Source organism: Acanthaster planci, linkage group LG08, assembly GCF_054643075.1.
Source record: "Acanthaster planci isolate LZ-2023a linkage group LG08, COTS_SCS, whole genome shotgun sequence".
NCBI lineage: Eukaryota > Metazoa > Echinodermata > Asteroidea > Valvatida > Acanthasteridae > Acanthaster > Acanthaster planci.
The window spans coordinates 1,283,701-1,303,209 of record NC_141784.1 but is presented as its reverse complement, the minus strand read 5'-3'; the positions used below and the strand labels follow the sequence as shown (position 1 = coordinate 1,303,209).

The following is a 19,509-nucleotide window of genomic DNA, read 5'->3' as shown; positions in this document are numbered from 1 at the left end:
CTCTGCAGTTTATATCATTTGTGAATACTACTGATCGGCTTTCCGCGGAATGTGGGACTCCACACGATGCATTGTGCCCGTAGAAACCAAGCTGCCTACAAACCACACTGGTAGCAGAATCTTTCCATCCAGCGCTGCAGAGATTTCCCCACTCACCCATCAGGAATATTTCAACAGTTCCCTCCATCTCTGAAATTCCTCCTATAAGTCTAATCGGATAATCAGGATCTATTAAGATAAAAATGTCCGGCAAAGAAAACAGTTTCCTTGTTATAATTGACTAAAAGTACAATAAACATGGTGAAAGCAATAAAGGCAGACGTCTTAACGGAAAACGACTATTCAACTGATAGGTTTTTGAATTGTATAAAAAGTTGCTCATTGTTTATAAATGCGTGTACATCTTCGAAGACAAATCGACTTCCGCTAAAATGTGCCAGCAACATCCCCCAAATGTTGAAATAAATTAAATACATTGATATTTGAACCAATTAGCATCTCGCAGCTTTCACCTGTTAACGTTCCAGGGGATAATCATGTCAAAAGCTTTCAGCCAGTCTTACGAAAACAAAAGAAAATATGCATAGATCGTTTTTGAAAAGTCTCAAGAAATGTAAAAGTGAAAAGAAAAAAAACAGCTCACGATTGAGTAGGTATTCTTCCTCAAAGGTGCGCTAGGAATTTATGTATGTATCAAGTTGTCAAGTGTATATACTTTGGGGAAATTGTATTAAAGTAATTACCTGACTGACACGCAACGCCGGCACTTTCGTAAGAAGGACAAGAGGCGCCCCAGCCAGTAAAAGGGCAGTCGGTCAAATAGTTCTCACTTCCATGGCAACCAACGTCGATCATCAACTTGGGTCCCCACCCCACGCCAAAGTAAGTTCTGCCAAAAGAAGTGTTGTGCCCGTAGAAACCCAGTTGTCTGCAGACGACACTGGCATCAGCAGGACCCCAGCCTCTGTCACACACAGTTCCCCATCTACCGTTGAAGAGAATCTCAACCCGCCCCTCCATCTCTGAGGCTCCTCCCACGAGCCGAACCGGATAGTCGTCGTTATCTAGGATAAAAGAAGGGCTGAACTGAAAATATGAATATCAGATAAATTCTGTAGTCCTATTTAATGTTTGGACAACTTTTCTCTGTTGAAAAAGGCATTCAATCCGGTGTATGGAAAAATGATAAATATTAATCTTGCAAGATTTCCCATTGTCTCGGGCAATATAAGTCTCCTTGCTGCTTTTGAGGTTTTCCAAAATCTTACAAGTTTTTCGTGACTTCCTATAAAACCGTGACAAGAAAAAAAAAAGTAGGATCTGTTTCTTCACACATGTCTGGATCTCGATATAATAGTGGTCCCACCGCAGCAGTTTCAGCAAATTGCAGTGAGTCGGCCATGTTATTGTCGACTGTTAATTTGGAAAATGGCCTCTCTCTCTCTCAGTCGCACTGTATTGTAGATCGCGCTCGTGCCTCGTGAAGGCCTGGCATTCCCCATTGAAATCTGATGTTATGCTAATTAGAATAACTTAATTCCACGTTGTGATCTTATCTTGAACACGTCATGCAGATCTTGTGTAATTTTCACATATCACGGGATTTTATATCACGGTCACAGTAATAAAATAACGAGTAGGCTGGCATTGAAAATATCTGCCAATTCGATGATACTTAAGTCATGATTCGTCGTGATGTGACATGTTGTACAGATGTAGTGGTAACTTTACACTAAGGGCCTTGACCTTGTGGATTAAGCCTTGACCTTGGTCTTCAGGCTTGCGGGTCAAAGTCTCGGCCTTGAGAATCAAAACCTTTGCTCCTCAGAGTTGTAGACTCGACTCACTTGACATGGACTGAGTCGCTATTTTTGTGACTCGTGACTTGACTTCTAGCTATCGGTTTTTGCCTTGCTACTTGACTTGGACTTGCAAAAAATGACCTGGACTTGCACATTATGACTTGTTACCAACGCAAGTCAAAAACTATTCAATCGAACTCACTGCAATTTTAAACTAGGCCTTTCAACTTACGTCTTGCGTCCTTAATATAATGTTTTCTTAAGGCAACATCTGGATTACTTCGCTGTTGTAGTCTTGCATATTATTGTTCGACTATGCTTACGTTTTCCACCCCCCCAACTTTCCGGGGGAGCCAATCAACAGCTTCGTTTGAGTTATGAATTATTCATGTTAGTTCAGACTGCACTCAGCCTAGAATTGAATTCAAACATGGCGTCTCAATTTCAAAGGCCAAAACTTTCCGCGTAAAGTGCCATGCCTTCAAGACACGCTAATAGAATATTTTTCGGCCAGAATTGTCTGGGTTCGTGCGTTCCTGCTTGTGTGGATGCGGGGGATGTCCTGCTAACTTGATGTGACTCCTTGGTAATCGTCGATAGGACAACAGAATTTAAGGACTTCAGATCTCATTTTTGACTAAAAGTGGTGACAAGCTGAAGTATTACGGACACTGAGCTTAACAGTGAAAAAAAGATACAAAAACAAACTTCGAGCAACACATCTACTTCAATTCACTCTTTGAAAATAAATGCTTGATGGCACTACGGGGCTTCCGTAAACAACAAATATTACCACCCCAAGTTGATTATTGTCCCTGAGGAGCTGGATGCAATGGGTGGGGCGGGGTCATGGTGAACCGCTCAACACCTCAACGAATCCCAGAAAATCCAAGTTTGTGCAACAGCAAAACGATAAAAGAAATACCGTGCTCGGCCTCCAAATCTATTTGAAGTAGATTTCAGTCATCATTATTGACCAAATAATTTTCAACTTACTAATACGTGTTTTTGCTCTATCATTTTGTTGACATAATTTAAAGCACCCCAAACGTATTGAAGGCATAAGAAAAAAACTGAAGAAGTTCCTGTACAATTTAAAGCTGTGTGTATAAACATAGCCCCTCTTCCATCTTACCTGCTTGTGATATCCGGGCTTCTGCACTGCATCTCCAAGATACCAGAAAAAAAGTCAGCATCATCCACGTAACGTGCAGTTCCATGGTAACCAGTTACATTAGTTGTCAATTCGTTTCACCAACAGATAACTACAGGCCCCGGGATAGGGGAACGACGATTAAGTGCGTTTGGAGGGGCTGCCGGGATCGCTTTTATACTAAGAATACAACTGCTCGTATAAAACAGATATAACAGATGACACAAAACAAACAAGAAAATATGAGGCCCTCCCACCACTGGTAAAACTAACAAGAGAATTACAGACTTAAGTTTGCAAATGTTGCGACGTCAGAAACCAGTTAAATCACGAGCAATAAAACATGAGCCAACACACTGTCAGTCGAATATCAGCAAAGTGCAGCAATTATGCGTTAGCAATGTCTATAAGTCATTAATAACTTAAATTGGCTCCAAAGGGACTTGTTAAGAGTTGTTTTTTTCTTTGGAAATTGGCGTATTTACTCTCATTAGTCTGTCAACATATCTGAAATCTGATAAACACTTCTGCGTTTTCAGACTCGGGGGAGGATTGATAGTATGATCCAAGATCTTTAAAGGGGGCGTGCCCCCTCCCCAAAAAGCTTCTCCAATTCCGTTGTGGTGAATTTATTAATAGACAGAACTCGACCTACACTGGTCCTTGAAAACTAATGCACCAACCATGCTTCCTTCCAAAAACTTCTTAACGGAGCCCGTGGATTCACGCGTATCGGCGTTGCTTGCATTGTTCGTCGGTGATTTCTCAAAACATCAACAAGAAGGGTTCTGATATCGTATTTGTATGGATAATCTTTGCTAAGCACACCCTGCCTTCCCGTCAGTGGTGTAAATTTGTGCCGGACATGTGGGGTGATGTGGAGGATGGTTAATTATGGGGCGGTTGACTTTCCCAACCATGGAATTTGAAGGGGGGGGGCTGACATCATATGACAATATGTGCGGGTGATGCTCATGATACAGATGTACATCTGTAATATGTATTACATTCAAGGAGAATTATACATCAAAATGCCACACTTATGGCTACTTTTATTGTTCTCCCTTTTGAAGTGATATTGGCTTGGTTGTTGGCAAGTTCAAAAAATTCACCACGAAAAAGTGTGTGGAGGGGCCTGAGTCCAGACTCGAGTTCTAAAGCATAGTTTCCTGAGACATCGATACTAATTACATTAGAACCTACTGCATTAGCCTCGTAACTGAGGTGTAACTATGGGGGCACCTGGGATGGATGAGTTCACTCACCTAGAATGAGTTCAATCAAGATTTTTTTTGGGGGGGGCATGTTTCATTCACCTGCAGTTACGGTGCATCAAACTAAAGCAAAAGAATGAGCTGTCACTCGGTGGTGAAAAATTGGGGTTCGTCCATAAGGCGAAAAAAAGTCTCCGGTTTCTGGTCACCGCGCGCGTTGCCGTAGACATGTGCGGGCAAAATAAAGAATTTATTTTATTTTGCATTTCCAAAAAAGCCGCCAAACTTACTTGATTGGCAGGAATTCCTCTAGTGCGTAATTTTAACGTGTTTTCAATGGGTGGGGTTGAGTAATATGTACCGTGAAGGAATCCCCCAGGCCTCCATACATTTCATTCGGGCACTCTTAACAGATAACGTCATTCGTGTATCTTCACACGAAGGCCGTGCCCGAATCAGTTGGCTGTGGCTTGATATTATGCATGATTCTATGGGAACTGGCTGTGGATGCTGCCAAATACTCGGTGAAATTCCGGCCGTAGCCAATTGATTCGGATCCGGGCCCACGTCTGTAACCAGACAAACGAAGTGGTCTTACGTCATGCTTATGTACACAAATTGAAAACGCTTTTAAGCAACAAACCGTGAGGGGCCAGTCGATTTCAGTGTCGGTGAGACATGTGGCGGTACATAGTGATGCAGTGCATGCAGTGGCGATGGGCATCGCGTTATGACAATACAGTCATGTAACAACTCATACATCGTCACTTGCTAAGAACAAAGGCAGATTATAGAGTGAGAAGAGATTTATTTTCTGAGCTGAATTTTTTCACCAATATTTTATATGCAACTTCATATAAGCCAAAACAGAAAACAATGTGCACCGTACATCCTTTACCTCATGAGAATTTTATTTTCATTTTGACTCTGAAGCTGAACTGTTTTGATTTATTTTTTCATAGGCTATTTGACGTGCCACTTGTTTCCTCTAAGCTTAAGCAGAAAACTATGTACAAAGAATGTCACCTCAATTTCATTTAAAACTGGAAACTGGAGCTGAACATTTATTTTTCACATTTGAATTTTTCCATGGTTGTGCTACTATATTTTAACAAGCTCAATCTTGCCATGAATTGAAGCCTCTTGTTTGAGTGAGATGACTGAAACCATCGCTTCTCGTCATATTTTAATTCACTCTTCTCAGAGTAACAACGATATGCGCTCTAAAGTATATGTGCATGTACGTCACTTCTAAGAGGAAAAAAAGAGGGGGGAAAAAACCGCGTCACCGCACCACTTTTGGACCAAGCCCGTGACCAGAAACCGAAGTCTTTGTTCTTTTTTCTCTTTTCCTTTTTTCTTTGCCTAAAGGGGTTATCTAAGCTGTTTCAGTATAATGTGCAACGTTGAATAAAGCTTTTTATTTTTTTAACGTCGTGCTGTAGTTACAAAGACATAGAAATGTTTCTTACTCCTACTTCGGTTTAATGACGATCAAAGATTAACCTAAAGAGTTAAAACAAGGAGGTAATCGTTTATAAATCTATGTATAAATGTGAAATTTGAAATCTATGTATAAGATTGAAATCGTTCAAGTGATTGGATTGAATAAAGAAATTGGACACGTATTTTTCCAGACGTGGTCACAGAGTGATACAAGAAGAAGAGTCGTGTCAAGCTCTAAACACAGCTTTTAGGGTATTGATGCCAATTAGTGATAATCGTTATGAGTCTCTGTGGGGTTTTCATTTTTCCTGTAATACCCCATGGCTCCGATTATGTACTATTGTAATATGCTTCTAATGAGACCAAGCCCTGACCTAACAGTTTTCGTTCTCATTACGGTGCATCCAAGAGCTCATCTTTAAATTTGGGACCCGAAAATCGGGAAAGGTGGATTTTATTAAAAACTGATTTGCCCTCCTCAAGCGGTGTATCCAGCTTTGGTGTCGGGGGCACTAACGCGAATGCGGCTTCGGGCTCATTCAACATGATTTTTTTTGGGGGGGGGGTATCAAATCTTTACTAACGGTCCCGACATCTTTGCTCAATTTGGAGTGTTTTCTGAGGGTTTAGTCCTAATATTTGATAAATAAAGATACCGATTACCATCTTTCCGACTTACCTATAAAGTATTATTTGTAGAAAAAAATCCATGGAGGGGGGGGAATCCCCTCCCACTTGATACGCCACTCCCCTCCTCCCAGAAAGAATCCTGGCAATACCATTGCAAATTGATAAGGTTCAAAAGCGTGCAAAGACTGACGGGGATGAAGCCATAGGGCGACACCCCGAAAATGAACCGTTAAACGCAAATTTGTAACGTCAGATCAAATATTCGGACCGTGCAAATTCGCAAAACTTGAACACATTTTCAACTCAGCGAAATTTGGCTGTAATTTTTTTTGTGACGTCAACTAAGCTGAAAGTTGCTATCGCGCGCCTCCTGAAGAATTACCTTGCTTATGCAGTGGATGGTCTGAAACCCGATTATAAGGCTTGTCTGAACAATACGGAAGCGTATTGCTGCCAAAGCGTTAAAGCGACTTATTGTTACGTTTAAACGACATAGTTATCTCGTTTAAATGACATTGTTATCTCGTTAAAACGACATTTAAACGAGATGACTTTGTCCTTTTAAACGAGATAAAATAATTTTTTGCGTTGGCAGCAATATGCTTCCGTAGAATTGCCGCAGCCATGTCATTTGGACAAGGCCTTTTGTTTGCATCCTGAACAAGACACTGCGTTGAATAATTTCCCTAGTGCTGCTTTCGCCCCGAGTCTGACCGTCCATGCCTAGAAGACACGTATGAGGGTCAGTTGCTGGGGCGAGTTGTCCTCTGAGTTGTTGTCAGGCTTATGAGAATACAATGCCCTCGTGATTGTGGCTATACGGTACGGCTTATCTTGCTCCCGGGATATCCCAGCTGTCGAGCGGGAGGTAAACAAAAGCGATCCTGCCTGCCAATTGTCGTTGCCGAACAATGAGATTATGGCGAACAAGAATGGATCCGAATGTCTGGATGAGGACATGCAAGCTGATCTGACATTCAAGATTTTGGTCTTAGGGGACAGCAGTGTTGGTAAAACCTGTTTAACCTGTCGATTTTGTGAAAACGCATTCGTAGGTTCTAGTTCTACGCACGCACCAGTGCCTACCGTGGGTAAGATACATGTACATGTTGTTTTTACATGTTGTATGCTGCTGTGAATAGCAGCATCTATGTTTGCAGTTACATGTACATGTGTAGGAACTTCATGATTTTAGAAAAATTCTGTGGAAGCCTTTCATGCATGCAGTATACCCCACCATTTTTATTATTCTTACCAACATGACAAACCAGGTCAGTCCCCTCAGAGAAGACTGGTCTAACTAGAACTCTAAGGATTCAGATATTTTCGCTGCTAAATTTTACTTGTAAGGGGCATTACTTTCAATTAAAAGGGTTGAATTAGGTCACCACAATAAAAATTAGTGGTTATGAGTGCGCATTTTGTTCAATTTGCTGTAGGTCTGAGTTAATTTGAATAATTTACTATTTGAATATTCGACCTTCGATTCAATTGAATATCCAAATATGCATTCATACCGAATGGCAAATCGTTAATAAACAAACCATACATACAAAATCAGTTGCAATAACACACACAATTGTATAGGTGCATTAATCACTATGTTCTCATGTCTAGGAGCACTAGTAGTATCCATCTCCGGCCAGGATTTAGCCAAATTTAAGAGACGAACACTACTTTTTGCCCTGTTGAAAATTTCTATTCCTTTTAGTACATGTACATTGTTAAATGAATAATTTACTTTTTGAATCGTAAGATTTCTGTCGCTTTTCAGTTGAATCTGCTTGAAACAAGCCTCTATAGTGCAACTTTTCTCATTTAAAACAAAATAAAATTCTTCTCTCCTTTTCATGAATTTTGCCTTTGAATATTCAAATTCGGAAAATGATTTTCAGTATTTTATAATGGATCAAATATTCGGATATTTGGCACAGCCCTAATTCGCTGTGGGCCTGTAGAGGATTTTCAGACAAGTGATATTTGGAGGTCATTGTCCAATTGACACAGATGTTCCAGGAAATGCACACGCCTTCAAAGTCTCTCAACATTCGGGTGTACGCGAGTTTGTTTCTGCATTCAACTGGGGACCCTGAACAATAGCGGACAATAAGGTCCCTGATTGACGGAGGGTCCCCGATTGACAATTGTGTACAAAACATATGGGTGGTCTTCTAAAAAAGTTAAAGTACAAACAAAAGAGGAACAATAGGGGGTCCCCAGTTGCAGGCAAATACACACTTGGGTGTACATGTACATGAAACTGCCAATAGAAATACACAAATTCGAAAAAGCATGCACCTCAACTGACACAGTATGCTTCCTGAAATGCCATTGCCGGTCATGTTATATCCCACAAAAAACTTCTATACCACGTTCATTAGTCATTGGCGATTGATCCATTACTATAGTCTTTTTTAAGAAGTTAGACTTGTATTACATGTAGGTAACCTCAGAGTCGTACTCTAACCAGTCAGTGCACCGCAATAAGAAACGGGAATTAGGACAGTCATTTTGGCTGAATAAAACAAGTAATTAGTGTGGTTTGCAAACCAAATGGATTTAGTCGAAATAAATATCAAATTACCTGTACCTCTTAAGAAATGATCACTCAGTGAAGTCACACTTGTTCACCTTGGACGTGTGGAAAATCCTACACTGTATGGGAGTTTTTGAATGTTCAATAAGTCTTTGTTGTCATTATCAGCACTAATACAGTAATGGGGGCTCAGTACAATATACATGTACGTGGTGACGGTAATGTTCAAGTAAAAATTGGGGTACCAGTAATGACAAACCAGCAGTCAAAAATCATTACACAGGAGTGCAGCACCCTATTTACTGGGTGTGTACTTACATGCATGGTATCCTGATGTACCGTTTACCATTCATGCAGAGATGGACCAATTGCATAGATCAACCTGTTGGGCAGATCAACTCTCACTCCAGTTCAGCACAGCGCGCTCAACAATTTTACCAGACCCTCGGTCATTTCCCCATGGTTACACTGAGAGTCAGTGATAGTGGAACGATTCAAATACAGAACCTTATAAATGGAAGAGCCGTTTTCCATTTCATCATCTACAATGTACATTGTGGTTTGTGTAACTGGAGCCCTGACGATATACTCTTGATGCCGGTGATTAGGGCTCTAATATCAAATTTGTCAAAATGACATGTACATGTACTAGTCTACCATCATATCTGAAGTCACATGTTCCAATAAATGCTAGAAGGGAATTGCTAGCCGTAATTCATAAACAGACATGCACACGATGTCATGGAGTAAGGTGGGATGAAAGCTGGTAGACATATGAACAAAGAGCATGATCTTAGAATGTGTGCACATATGTACATGCATCTCACCGATGACTGATGATATACGTAATTCCCTTAGTTATATTTTACAAACCACTAGGGAGTTACTGAGAAACTAGATTACAATTCCAGACCTGAAGGTACATGTACATACACACATCATAAAGCATGTCTCCATCTGAATCCGTATGGGTGTGTGTGTGTGCACGTTTACCTTCATCTTTGAACTCGTGAATAGGCTTCACCTGTTTAACCACATACAGGCCCTACATGTACATGTACGTCAGTGGATTGGAATCTTCTGTGTTAATGCTTTTGCACCTTGACACCTGTTTCCCCTCAGGTCTGGACTTCAAACAGCGCAATGTCACCCTAGATGATACCAAAATACAGCTTCAAATATGGTAAAATCGTGTTTTAAAATTCACATTCATTCAGTTTTACGTGGACCCTTAGTGTCATGATCATGGAAGAACTGCACAAGTTGTAATCCGATAGGGTTCAAGGCGATGATGTCTTATTCATAGGTGTAAATCCCTGGGTGGGCGGGGCCAATATATAATACACCCCATCAACTTTAGGAGCAGGAGCATGACCCATTTTATCTTCTCCAAACTTTAAGTGGTGAGGAATAAAACAAAATGTGTTTTTTTAAATTCTTTCACACTTTCCAACAGCCACTAATAGAAATCTTGTTGCCTAGTGTACAGTCAGATTGGATGATATTCTAGTATGCACGTTTCCGGTCTGTGCTGATGGTCCAATGAGTAGCTTACAATAAAATGGAGCTCATGAACGGAGCCCTTGGCTTCGACACAACTCCTGATTTTTGTGAGTGACTGGTCTGGCATGCCAGCTACAGTACAGAGTATGAGTCAACTTGGGTGCATTCGAGCAAGCTACATAAATATACTCCTGAGCGCTCAAACGGCTGGAGTACGACCCATGGGTCAGCGAGAGTACACTCTTGCCAGAGAGGGAGCATATTCCTGCACCCGAGTGTAATGCGCACGCATCCTACTCGTGTTAACAGGAGTAACCGTGCGAATGCATCCTTTGAGTAGTTGTGAAGCAAAAATCTGCTGTTGATTAATTGATAAAAGTCAGATGACGATACTTGTCAGCTGACCATATCAGGTGACGAGGTTTAGACAGCCTTCAGAGAAATTGCATCTGTGGGAAATATGCTTTTCTTTAGTTCTGAAGACTCTAAAAGTTAACTGCTGTAACAATCCAACTCAAGTCAAACTGCACATTCATAGGCTAAGCCAGTCTGGGTAGCATGCCTGCATGTTGACCATCGGCCATATTTACTGCAATGTCATCAATACAAGGCCACTTTAATACATCTAAATGGCTGCTGATTGGACAAATTAGGAGGTAAAGAGGAGGTTCTCTTGTATAATTCATCAGCAAATGTGCAGTGCATGTAAACTAACAGGAAAAGAAGATGGAATTCAACCTTGTGCTGTCTTTTTTGTCTTGTTATAACAACCTTTGATCATCGTTAACACATGCTCTTTTTACATTCAGGGACACTGCAGGACAAGAGCGATATCGCACACTTACCACTGCATATTACAGAGGTGCTATGGTAAGCATGTTGGACTTTCAAATTGTCAAGGCTGTTGAGATATTTGAAAAGTTATGTTCTTGATATGATCACTTGTTTACTCTTTTTTTCAGGTATTCATGGTATTAGTACAAATGTACATAAAAACATGATAAGATATTCTTATATTACAGGATATTGTTAATTTTTTACTTTTCATAATTTGCATACATTTTGGAAATAAATTGAAAGTTTAAAGGTTTCTGTTATCCTATAAAGGTCAGTTGGATAAGTTTCACGGTAATGTGATTGTATCAAAATGTAAGAATAGTTTCTGAATTTTTTCAGGGAATACTTGTGCTGTTTGACATCACCAATGAAACAAGCTTCAATCATATAACAAGCTGGTTGGAAAATATATCCCAGGTGAGGAAAATTGGTCAATTTTATGCAGAGAAAGTCCTGAGAAAACTCAATTGTTTACTCCGGGTCATTCCATATTTCTGGAATCCAGTTAGGCCCTACCACACCGTTGTTGGAAAATGGTAAATGTTAACAAACTTTGGCTGTAATGCTAAGCAGGCGGCCAGATACAATTCCTTTAGCACTGCCTAAAGTGAACGCACATGCACAGAATGTTCATTTGGCTCAAACTCGGGCTAGTACTTCAAATTTGATAGCTGAAACTCCGGGTAAGTGCAATCAAGAACCATACTTAACCATAGGTTGACTAATTCTGATCAAACGCCCGCTAGTCAATGATGGTTTGACTATTCTAGTTAACTATTCACGACCAGCCCATCCAGGTTGGACGCATCATTGGTTGCCACAAACATTTTTAAATAGCACAGTAAGAAAAAACCTGGTTTAAGAAAAATGCTGGGAAAACAATATGTCACTAAAAAACGACCACTTTCACTTTTATTTTTGCTGTTTTGCCTGTCCTGCGGCCACCTTTTCTCCTCTTCAGCCTAGCAACCTGACAACGGTTGACTAGGGTCATTCGCACCTCAACTTCACTGCACATGCACTAGGTACATGTATGTCACGAACCAACCACTAGTTAACTTGTGGTCCTCGATGGAACTTTCCCCGTGTCACCCATAAGGGAAGTTCCAGGTGATTGAAGTGCAGGTTCCAAATCGAGGTCGGCTGGGATGATGATCTTAAGTGTGGAGCCCCTCTTTCGGTAAATCAAAGTTGTGAGGCCAATTTAGAAAAAGTCAACTTGTGGTTGCCCTCTGGCCCTTACTAATTGTGAAAAATTTTTCTGACACAGAACGCCTCCCCAGATGTCTGCAAAGTGTTAGTCGGAAACAAATGCGACGACGAAGCCAGGAGAAAAGTGTCCACCATGAGGGCCATCAATGTAAGAGCTTAAGAACGTTACGCTGACACTGCACAATAAAACTCAGAACACGGCAGTTGCCAGAAGGTGTAGGACATTATTGGACTTAAAAATCATACACATGTTGTGATCATAACGTAGATACACGAGACAATGGGTTAAGACACAGGGTTGGCATTCCTTGAAGATAACATGCCCAATTATGAATAGCCTGCCCTCGTCAGTGGGGGGAGATGAGAGATGTGCCTGGCCCTGGAAATTAAAAGCCAGGGGAGCACATTTAGGGAGCACATTTCATGATCCATCATGCACATCTGATGCACGTTGTACATACATGTACATGTATATATGGTAAGTCATTTGCAAAAGTTTCAGACATGTCTGGAATTTTATTGGTATCTCTGTCACTGGGCCTGCATTACATTGTCTCACTGAATTACTTAACATGTTTTACAGTGGTGCATAACATCAGTGTAGTGCTATATATACAGTGTACCATTTGAATGGAATTGTTTGCAAAGGCAGGTCTTGTATGACATTTTGTCTGTGAGGCAGCATGGGGAACAAAAAGCCAATGTAAGTAATCAGAAATAAAGGAGGGCACGCTAAATATTAGACTGTTAGAACTTCAAATCATGGAAATGTCATCAAATACATGTAGCTGTTTAACCAGGATACTAAGATTACACATTGAAAATAAACGTAAGCTGCCTAGATTGATTGGTTTTAGTTTGGTTTTTTTCAGGTTAATGCATTTTGCATGAATTGTCCTAAATTTTTGCAAATGACTGTATTGTGTTTTAACTTTATACACACCTTAACCCTAACACTCCTCAGTCCTCCAACAGGTGAAGGATTGAGGAGGGTTGGGGTTTATTTTACCTTCTGGTACTTTTTAAAGTTTTGTACCATTTTGTTTTCTGTTTCCAAAAAATATCGGAATAACCTTAGAGTGGACATTTCCACATTTCTGACCACCATATAATAAGGATAATGCTATCATGACCTTTCCCCTTTCTCCTGGTCACAAAGTGGGGAGGGAAATAAACTCCCAGCTTTGCAATCATGTTCCAGCCAACTGTCTGAATTTAACACTTCTCTTCTGTAAATGTTTGCCACAGCTCGCCAGTGCCTTTGATCTCCTGTTTTATGAGACCAGCGCCAAAATGTCTGTCAATGTGGAGCCCGCATTCATGGCATTAGTCAAGCAAATGCTCACTAAGCAACAACATAGGGTGAGTAAATGCCTTTAAAAAGTTGGGTTTTCCTCTAGCCCAGGTTGTCGCCCGTCAAGTTATGTTGAAAGCACTGTGCTGTGTATTGTGTTTCAGGACTGGCTCATACTTCATGTGATTGCAGATTTAAGAAATGCAAATTTGGCAGCATTAAAACATTTGTCGTTAAATATTCTTGAGTTGAATATGTTCAGCTTTTGTGAATCCGCAACGTGAATCATTTGATCCAACGTTGCAGTTTGCGCTCATGCTTACTGTTGTGCTACGTACAAGCTGGCTTTTGTTTTGTGCAAACTGCCCACCGTTGATGGAGGAGATACCTAGGATGAGCTCTGATCTTGTTCTGAACTTTGTAAGCTTGATTATATGATTTTCTGAGCTAGTCGTTCCCTTTGCTCAGGATGAAATTGTTGGATGCACAGTACAGGTGCTGAATTGATCTGTTTTGGGCCTAAACCACTTGGACGTCGAAGTGATCAACATTGGTGTGTTTTAAAATAAATGTACATGTGACTGTTTGACATAAGAATCTTCTTTTCCTTATACAGCTACATCGTCTTCAGAGCACCGACAAAGTCATCCATGGCAACCGGCTGGAGAAATTCAAGAAGAAGGAAGCAAAATGGTGTGGTTGCTGAGTGGCTTCAGTCAGCATCCTGATTCTACTTGTTCTGCACTGCTGATGTACATGTAAGGTGTGAAGACAATGCTCAAACTTGTTCAACTTGCGGATTATTATTTTTTTTGGGGGGGCGTTGTCTTTCTTGTGCATGCAGCTCCTGTCTACCTCAAATGTTTGGTAAAGTATTTCTTCCTGGGGTTTCCTCGATGTCTTGTAAAAACTTGATTTACCCAAACAAAAAAGTGTTATATTTTATCACCGGATGTAAATATTCTGATTATTTGCTTTGTGAACTCTTAGTTAGACAGTTATGTAGGCTCTGTTGAGTTCCGTGTGCTTTGTACAACTGTTGTTTCTTGTATTTGTATGTAGCGTGCCCTTCAATTTAATTCAGACGGGCTACATGTGAGGATAGACTCAGTTCTTTCAAGCTATTGGCTGTACATGTATGAGGCCATTCTAAAGTGGTCATGGGGGATCAAGCTAGGGGCAGGGATGTACCGTAGTGAGGGGAGGAAGAGGCACTTTGTCTTTGGGGGATGGCCTTTTTGAACATGTAAATGGCAGATTGAGGATTTTTGCAGATGGGTTATACATGTACATGTTGGTTGTGAGGAGGTGGACAGAGCACGCTGGATATTTTCAGGTGGAATGTGCTCCTGATCTCCAAGTGGCTGTGCTGCTGGGTAGCCCATCAAATTTCTCTCAGGAGTCAAACCAACGGTTTGAAAAGCTTAGACATGGGAGAAGTGAATGCAGTAGTCAAAGCACCTGAGGATGTCCTTTAGTTTTACAAACTGTTCTTTGACTGTTGACGATGGATGAGCCAGCCTGTGCCTAGCAGTCGCCTGCCTTTGTCGGTTGATTGAATTTTGACTGGTCACAGTGCCAATCAGAACTATGATTGTTGCAGGGGAAAGTGAATGGAAATATGACTACAAGTATGTATGACTGTTATAATTGAAAGACAACACTAAATGGTCAAACAATTATAGTTTTGATCAAATTTTATAGTGCTCATTTGATGGAATTAGTCCACATTTCACACATGCGTTGGGGTGCTTCTTTCTCAATGATTTTTCTAGCGTTTATATCCTGCACTTCCAGATTCTAAGACTTAGTACGTAGGAGTACTTGCCAAGGTAGGTAATGCTTTTAATTTATTCCCATGGTGCAATATTAAAACCAAAAAATTACCCATAATAATACTCAGACCAGTGGTATCTTTCAATGGAAATGTTTTACAAAGAATTTTAAAGGCACTGGTCTAAGAAATGTAAAGATTGCCAAATACTGTTTAAAAACCTGTACCAACACTTTTTTCCAAACTAGAAGCTTTTATGCAAAAGTTTAATTTTCCTTTCAAGTCTTTCTTGCCACTTCCACGTAACTGTACGTGCATCAAACAGTTTTAATCCTTCGTGAGGTGTGATTTTTCTCCTGAATGTATGCGTGGAGAGTTTTAATTTACTCTCATTATTAAGAAGATAAATATAACATCTAGGGGGCAATATTCACTGATCTGGTGATCAGTGAATATTGATGTATCTGAAATATGAATCAATTCATATCAAAACATGGTTTGGCAAAACGTGACCTCTTTTCCATGAGAAAAAGACTGTCTCTCATTGCCAACACCAGCCTGTGATGATAACTTCACTGACTGATTTTGAATTATGTTGTCATTTCTCCATAACTGGGTTGGAAGTGAACTATTGCATCTTCACTGTGAACTATTGCATCTTCACCGTGAACTATTGCATCTTCACTGTGAACTATTGCATCGGGGCACAAGCTGATCAAAGCAATCTCAAACAGCCTCTATATTTGAAACAGCTAGTCAACATAATGCACTAGTTGACCGTGAATGGATGTTTGGGTTCTTATGTAAGTAGGTTGAGATCGGATTCAACATTGTTTACTGGTTAAGCATTGAATTCAGGTTGAGACATGAAAATCAGACAGGACTGAACCAGAACTGGCTGATTTGGATTGGTTTTAGCTGTCAGATTGGATAGACCTCTGATCCGATGCAAATCTTCAGAATCGTATATCTTCAACAAATAAAAGCCAAAGCACAACAGATAGACAATCAAGTCTGCGGTGTTTAGTATTTACATGTAGGTCAGTGAGTGTTCTACCCGTGACATTGTTCTGCATTTGGGTTTAAAACAAATCACCAATTAAAATTGAGGGGGGGCAAAGTTAGCAGATGAAGGAAAACCTTAGGCTAGCATTGTGTAAGAATGTGTAAGAAGAGGATTGGTTTCCTTTTAATTTTCACTCTGTATGATTAACATAGATGTATCATATGTCTTTGTTATCCAGATAGTACTATTCACAAACCAAAGTACATGTTCATTTAATCTATAAATGTGTATTTTATTTATTCCTTTGTGATTACTCAGAAAGTTATACTTATAAATTATGCTACCGACTTAATTATAGAAAGTTTGTGGGAAATGTATCTGTATTGTTGCCGATGTTTGAGAAATCAGTTTGTAAGATGTTCCTAGATTGCCCATTATTCAACTTTAAGAAATGAGACCGAGGGGTACCCCCCAACATGTCCAATCCCTATACACACTCTAGACTATTGTTATCTAACACATTCCCCTAGATGTCTGAAAAGAATTCCTCAGATTCCAGTGAACAATGACCAACACAAAGCAGGGGGTTCTCTCCGTTTTAGATCTTGCTTCATATGTGTAGGCTGCCTCTTAATTAACTGGTTGCAGCCAGGTATAATAGATGTTCCCATTGAAGCCACCGACAGTGGCTCAATCGTTTCTCACAGGCTCCTGTGTTATGTGTAGCCGCAACCGTGCAAATCAGACAGAGCCATAGTTTGCGTCATTTGACATTTATTTCACCCGACATGGCGTTCATTTATGCTGTTACCCCGATACATTTTGCATTGCCAATGTACTGTTCAGTCATTTCCTGCAACTGTTGCATGAGTTAATATACGGTAGTACGGATCAGTGCCACAGCACTCCTTAGCCCATGTCCGAAATGACTTGGCTTTGGCTTTTACCTACAGCTCTATGGGCAATGGCTGCAGCCGCAACCATAGACTTCTGTGTTATGTCTTCAGCACGGTAATTCTCCAAGAGCAGAAAATGACTGGGCAAGAAAGAGTTTACCCGCCATGTAGGGACTTTCTCAGAGCACACCTTTCTTATCTTATTGTGGTTTGCACTTTGGCTGTGGTTGTATGTACCATAAAAAGCAGTTCTGTGGTTGAGAAGATAAAAAATGTCAATCGAACATTAGAAAGACGTAAGTTTAGAATGCTTGTCAAACCTGCATTGTGTACCAATTAAACTGTGCAATTGGCAGAACAATTTAGGGGTTATCCCTTCCATTCCAAGTACTGACAAACTCATTGTATGGAGATATTTATTTGTTGATTTCTTTCATTTTTATTCATGAAAATAAAATGTTTTGGATCCCTCAGAAGTGCTGGTTCTGTCAGTTTTACATGAAATAATTACACTAAAATATTTTTCATGCTAAAAACCATATCCTTACTAATTTTCAGAATACTAAACACTCAATATGGCAACAAATCAGGACATCAGGACAAAAAACAATATCAATTCCAATTACTACATGAAATTTAGAAAGAGTATTTTGAGACCAAATTGTCAATCGTTCATAGTGAAACATCCGGTGTCCAGTATTCGGACCCTTCTGTTTTCACTCATGTAAAACCATAGACCACCCACACAGAAAAAGCGCAGTGCACAAGTACCGATCAATAATCAATATGATATTTTAGAGCATTCCAGTACTTGTCAGATTCTTGATACACCTGACAACATATCCCTGCTCATCACTGGAACCAGGAACACCTCCTATAAACCACTTCAACTCCCTGGGGAGTATACAACTATTTCAGGTGCTATCAGGTTCATTAACCAAAGTCCCTCTCAGTCCTACAGGCACCCATTTATCTCCTGAATGGAGGGGAGCCAGTTACAGGAGGGGTCATGGATAGAGATCTGGGGGGAGGGGAATATATCCCCCCACTTTTTTTGGGGGGGGAGGGATTACCAATGTAATCATCCCCTCCCTACACTTTCAAGTCACTGTGTATCACCGACTCTGTACTTGGCCAGATCAGAGTGTTCAGGAAGATAACTAAGACAAAAATCCATGTAACTGAAAGGTTTGTAGAATTCTTATGACTTTAAGGGTAACGATACTTTGAACTTTGGAAACAGTTGTGAGTTTGACATAACACTTTGAAATACAAAAAAAAGTGTGCCAAAAGTACAAGAATGGTAAATCGAAGACGGTGACATAAAAGAATTGGCCTTAATGTACAGCCAGTAATTTCAAAGATAACAGTAGAAGAAGATCTAGGCAGGCACGTAGGGCATGGAACCTTAAACACTTAAAAAATGCTGTGACAATACAGTTCCTGATCAAAACACTTGTGTAAAAACGACTCAAGATAACAAATCGTTAAACACAAAAATCTCAAATGATTCAGTGTGGGAATGGTACAGTGTGTGGGTGGAAGGGGGGGTTAGGGTGGGATTGGAATTGGGGGCGGAGAATAGGGATATGAAAGGCGGATCAGAGAACATCCACGTGCAGCATTTCATGACATTCCAAACCTTGTTTTATATTGCAATACATCATAGTATGTAAGCTATGTGAATCAAAGCACTAAATCCTCAAGGAACCTTTACAAAATTTCATAAAAATCAGGTTTCTATTTTTTTGGTGGAGGGGGGGTTTCAAGGATTAAAAAAGGAGCGAATGTCCGGGATGCCTGCAGCCCGGTCACGGTTCCTTCGTTTTGTATTCTGTTCGGCAGTGACCTCATTGTGACACAGGACGCAAAGTGTGCGGTAGTTATCTAATGAGCACAGCCCACCGCCTTGGTGCACGGCAACGATGTGATCTGCATGCCAAAACTGAAAAGTGACACACAATCATTGAACATCTGTTGATGTAAACTTTCATACTCCAACTCGTTCTTCATAAATAAAATATGAAATAAAATGCTGTTTGCTTTTCCAGAAAGCTCCACAGTTACAGTGAGTATGAGCACATGCAAGCAGAAGGTCATGGGTTCAAATCCCACCCGGGTCTTTTTTTTCCTTCAAGTTGTTAGAAAACAGTGAGAATGCTGGGCTCAACCATTACGTTACAGTGAATGCAAATCCCAATGTCTG

The 19,509-nt window shown here is 40.4% G+C and overlaps 2 protein-coding genes across 3 annotated transcripts in view; one reads left to right on the top strand and one right to left on the bottom strand.

Annotated features, from left to right (window-relative positions):
• The first annotated feature begins 6,902 nt into the window (after positions 1-6,902).
• On the top strand, positions 6,903-17,779 carry LOC110978077 (ras-related protein Rab-13-like). The gene is made up of 7 exons (XM_022232746.2): positions 6,903-7,336; positions 9,904-9,964; positions 11,094-11,154; positions 11,461-11,538; positions 12,392-12,481; positions 13,582-13,695; positions 14,244-17,779. The coding sequence occupies exons 1-7, from the start codon at positions 7,165-7,167 to the stop codon at positions 14,331-14,333; spliced, it is 666 nt and encodes a 221-aa protein (XP_022088438.1). The 5' UTR covers positions 6,903-7,164; the 3' UTR covers positions 14,334-17,779.
• Positions 17,719-19,509, bottom strand: part of LOC110978078 (DNA annealing helicase and endonuclease ZRANB3-like) — a 17,270-nt gene continuing 15,479 nt past the window's right edge. Inside the window, exon 21 of one of the 2 annotated variants that reach the window (XM_022232748.2) lies at positions 17,719-19,248. In XM_022232748.2, coding sequence (XP_022088440.2) covers positions 19,069-19,248 — 180 coding nt within the window. In that variant the 3' untranslated portion in view covers positions 17,719-19,068. The remainder of the gene's footprint in view (positions 19,249-19,509) is intronic. The other variant, XR_015426117.1, reaches the window with a different exon arrangement.

Bases quoted from the DNA above. Each gene is read 5' to 3' on its own strand.
- LOC110978077 (XM_022232746.2), top strand. From the start codon at position 7,165: ATGGCGAACAAGAATGGATCCGAATGTCTGGATGAGGACATGCAAGCT. The intron at 9,965-11,093 runs GTAAAATCGTGT...TTTTACATTCAG, and splicing joins AAAATACAGCTTCAAATATG to GGACACTGCAGGACAAGAGC. The intron at 12,482-13,581 runs GTAAGAGCTTAA...TGTTTGCCACAG, and splicing joins CCACCATGAGGGCCATCAAT to CTCGCCAGTGCCTTTGATCT.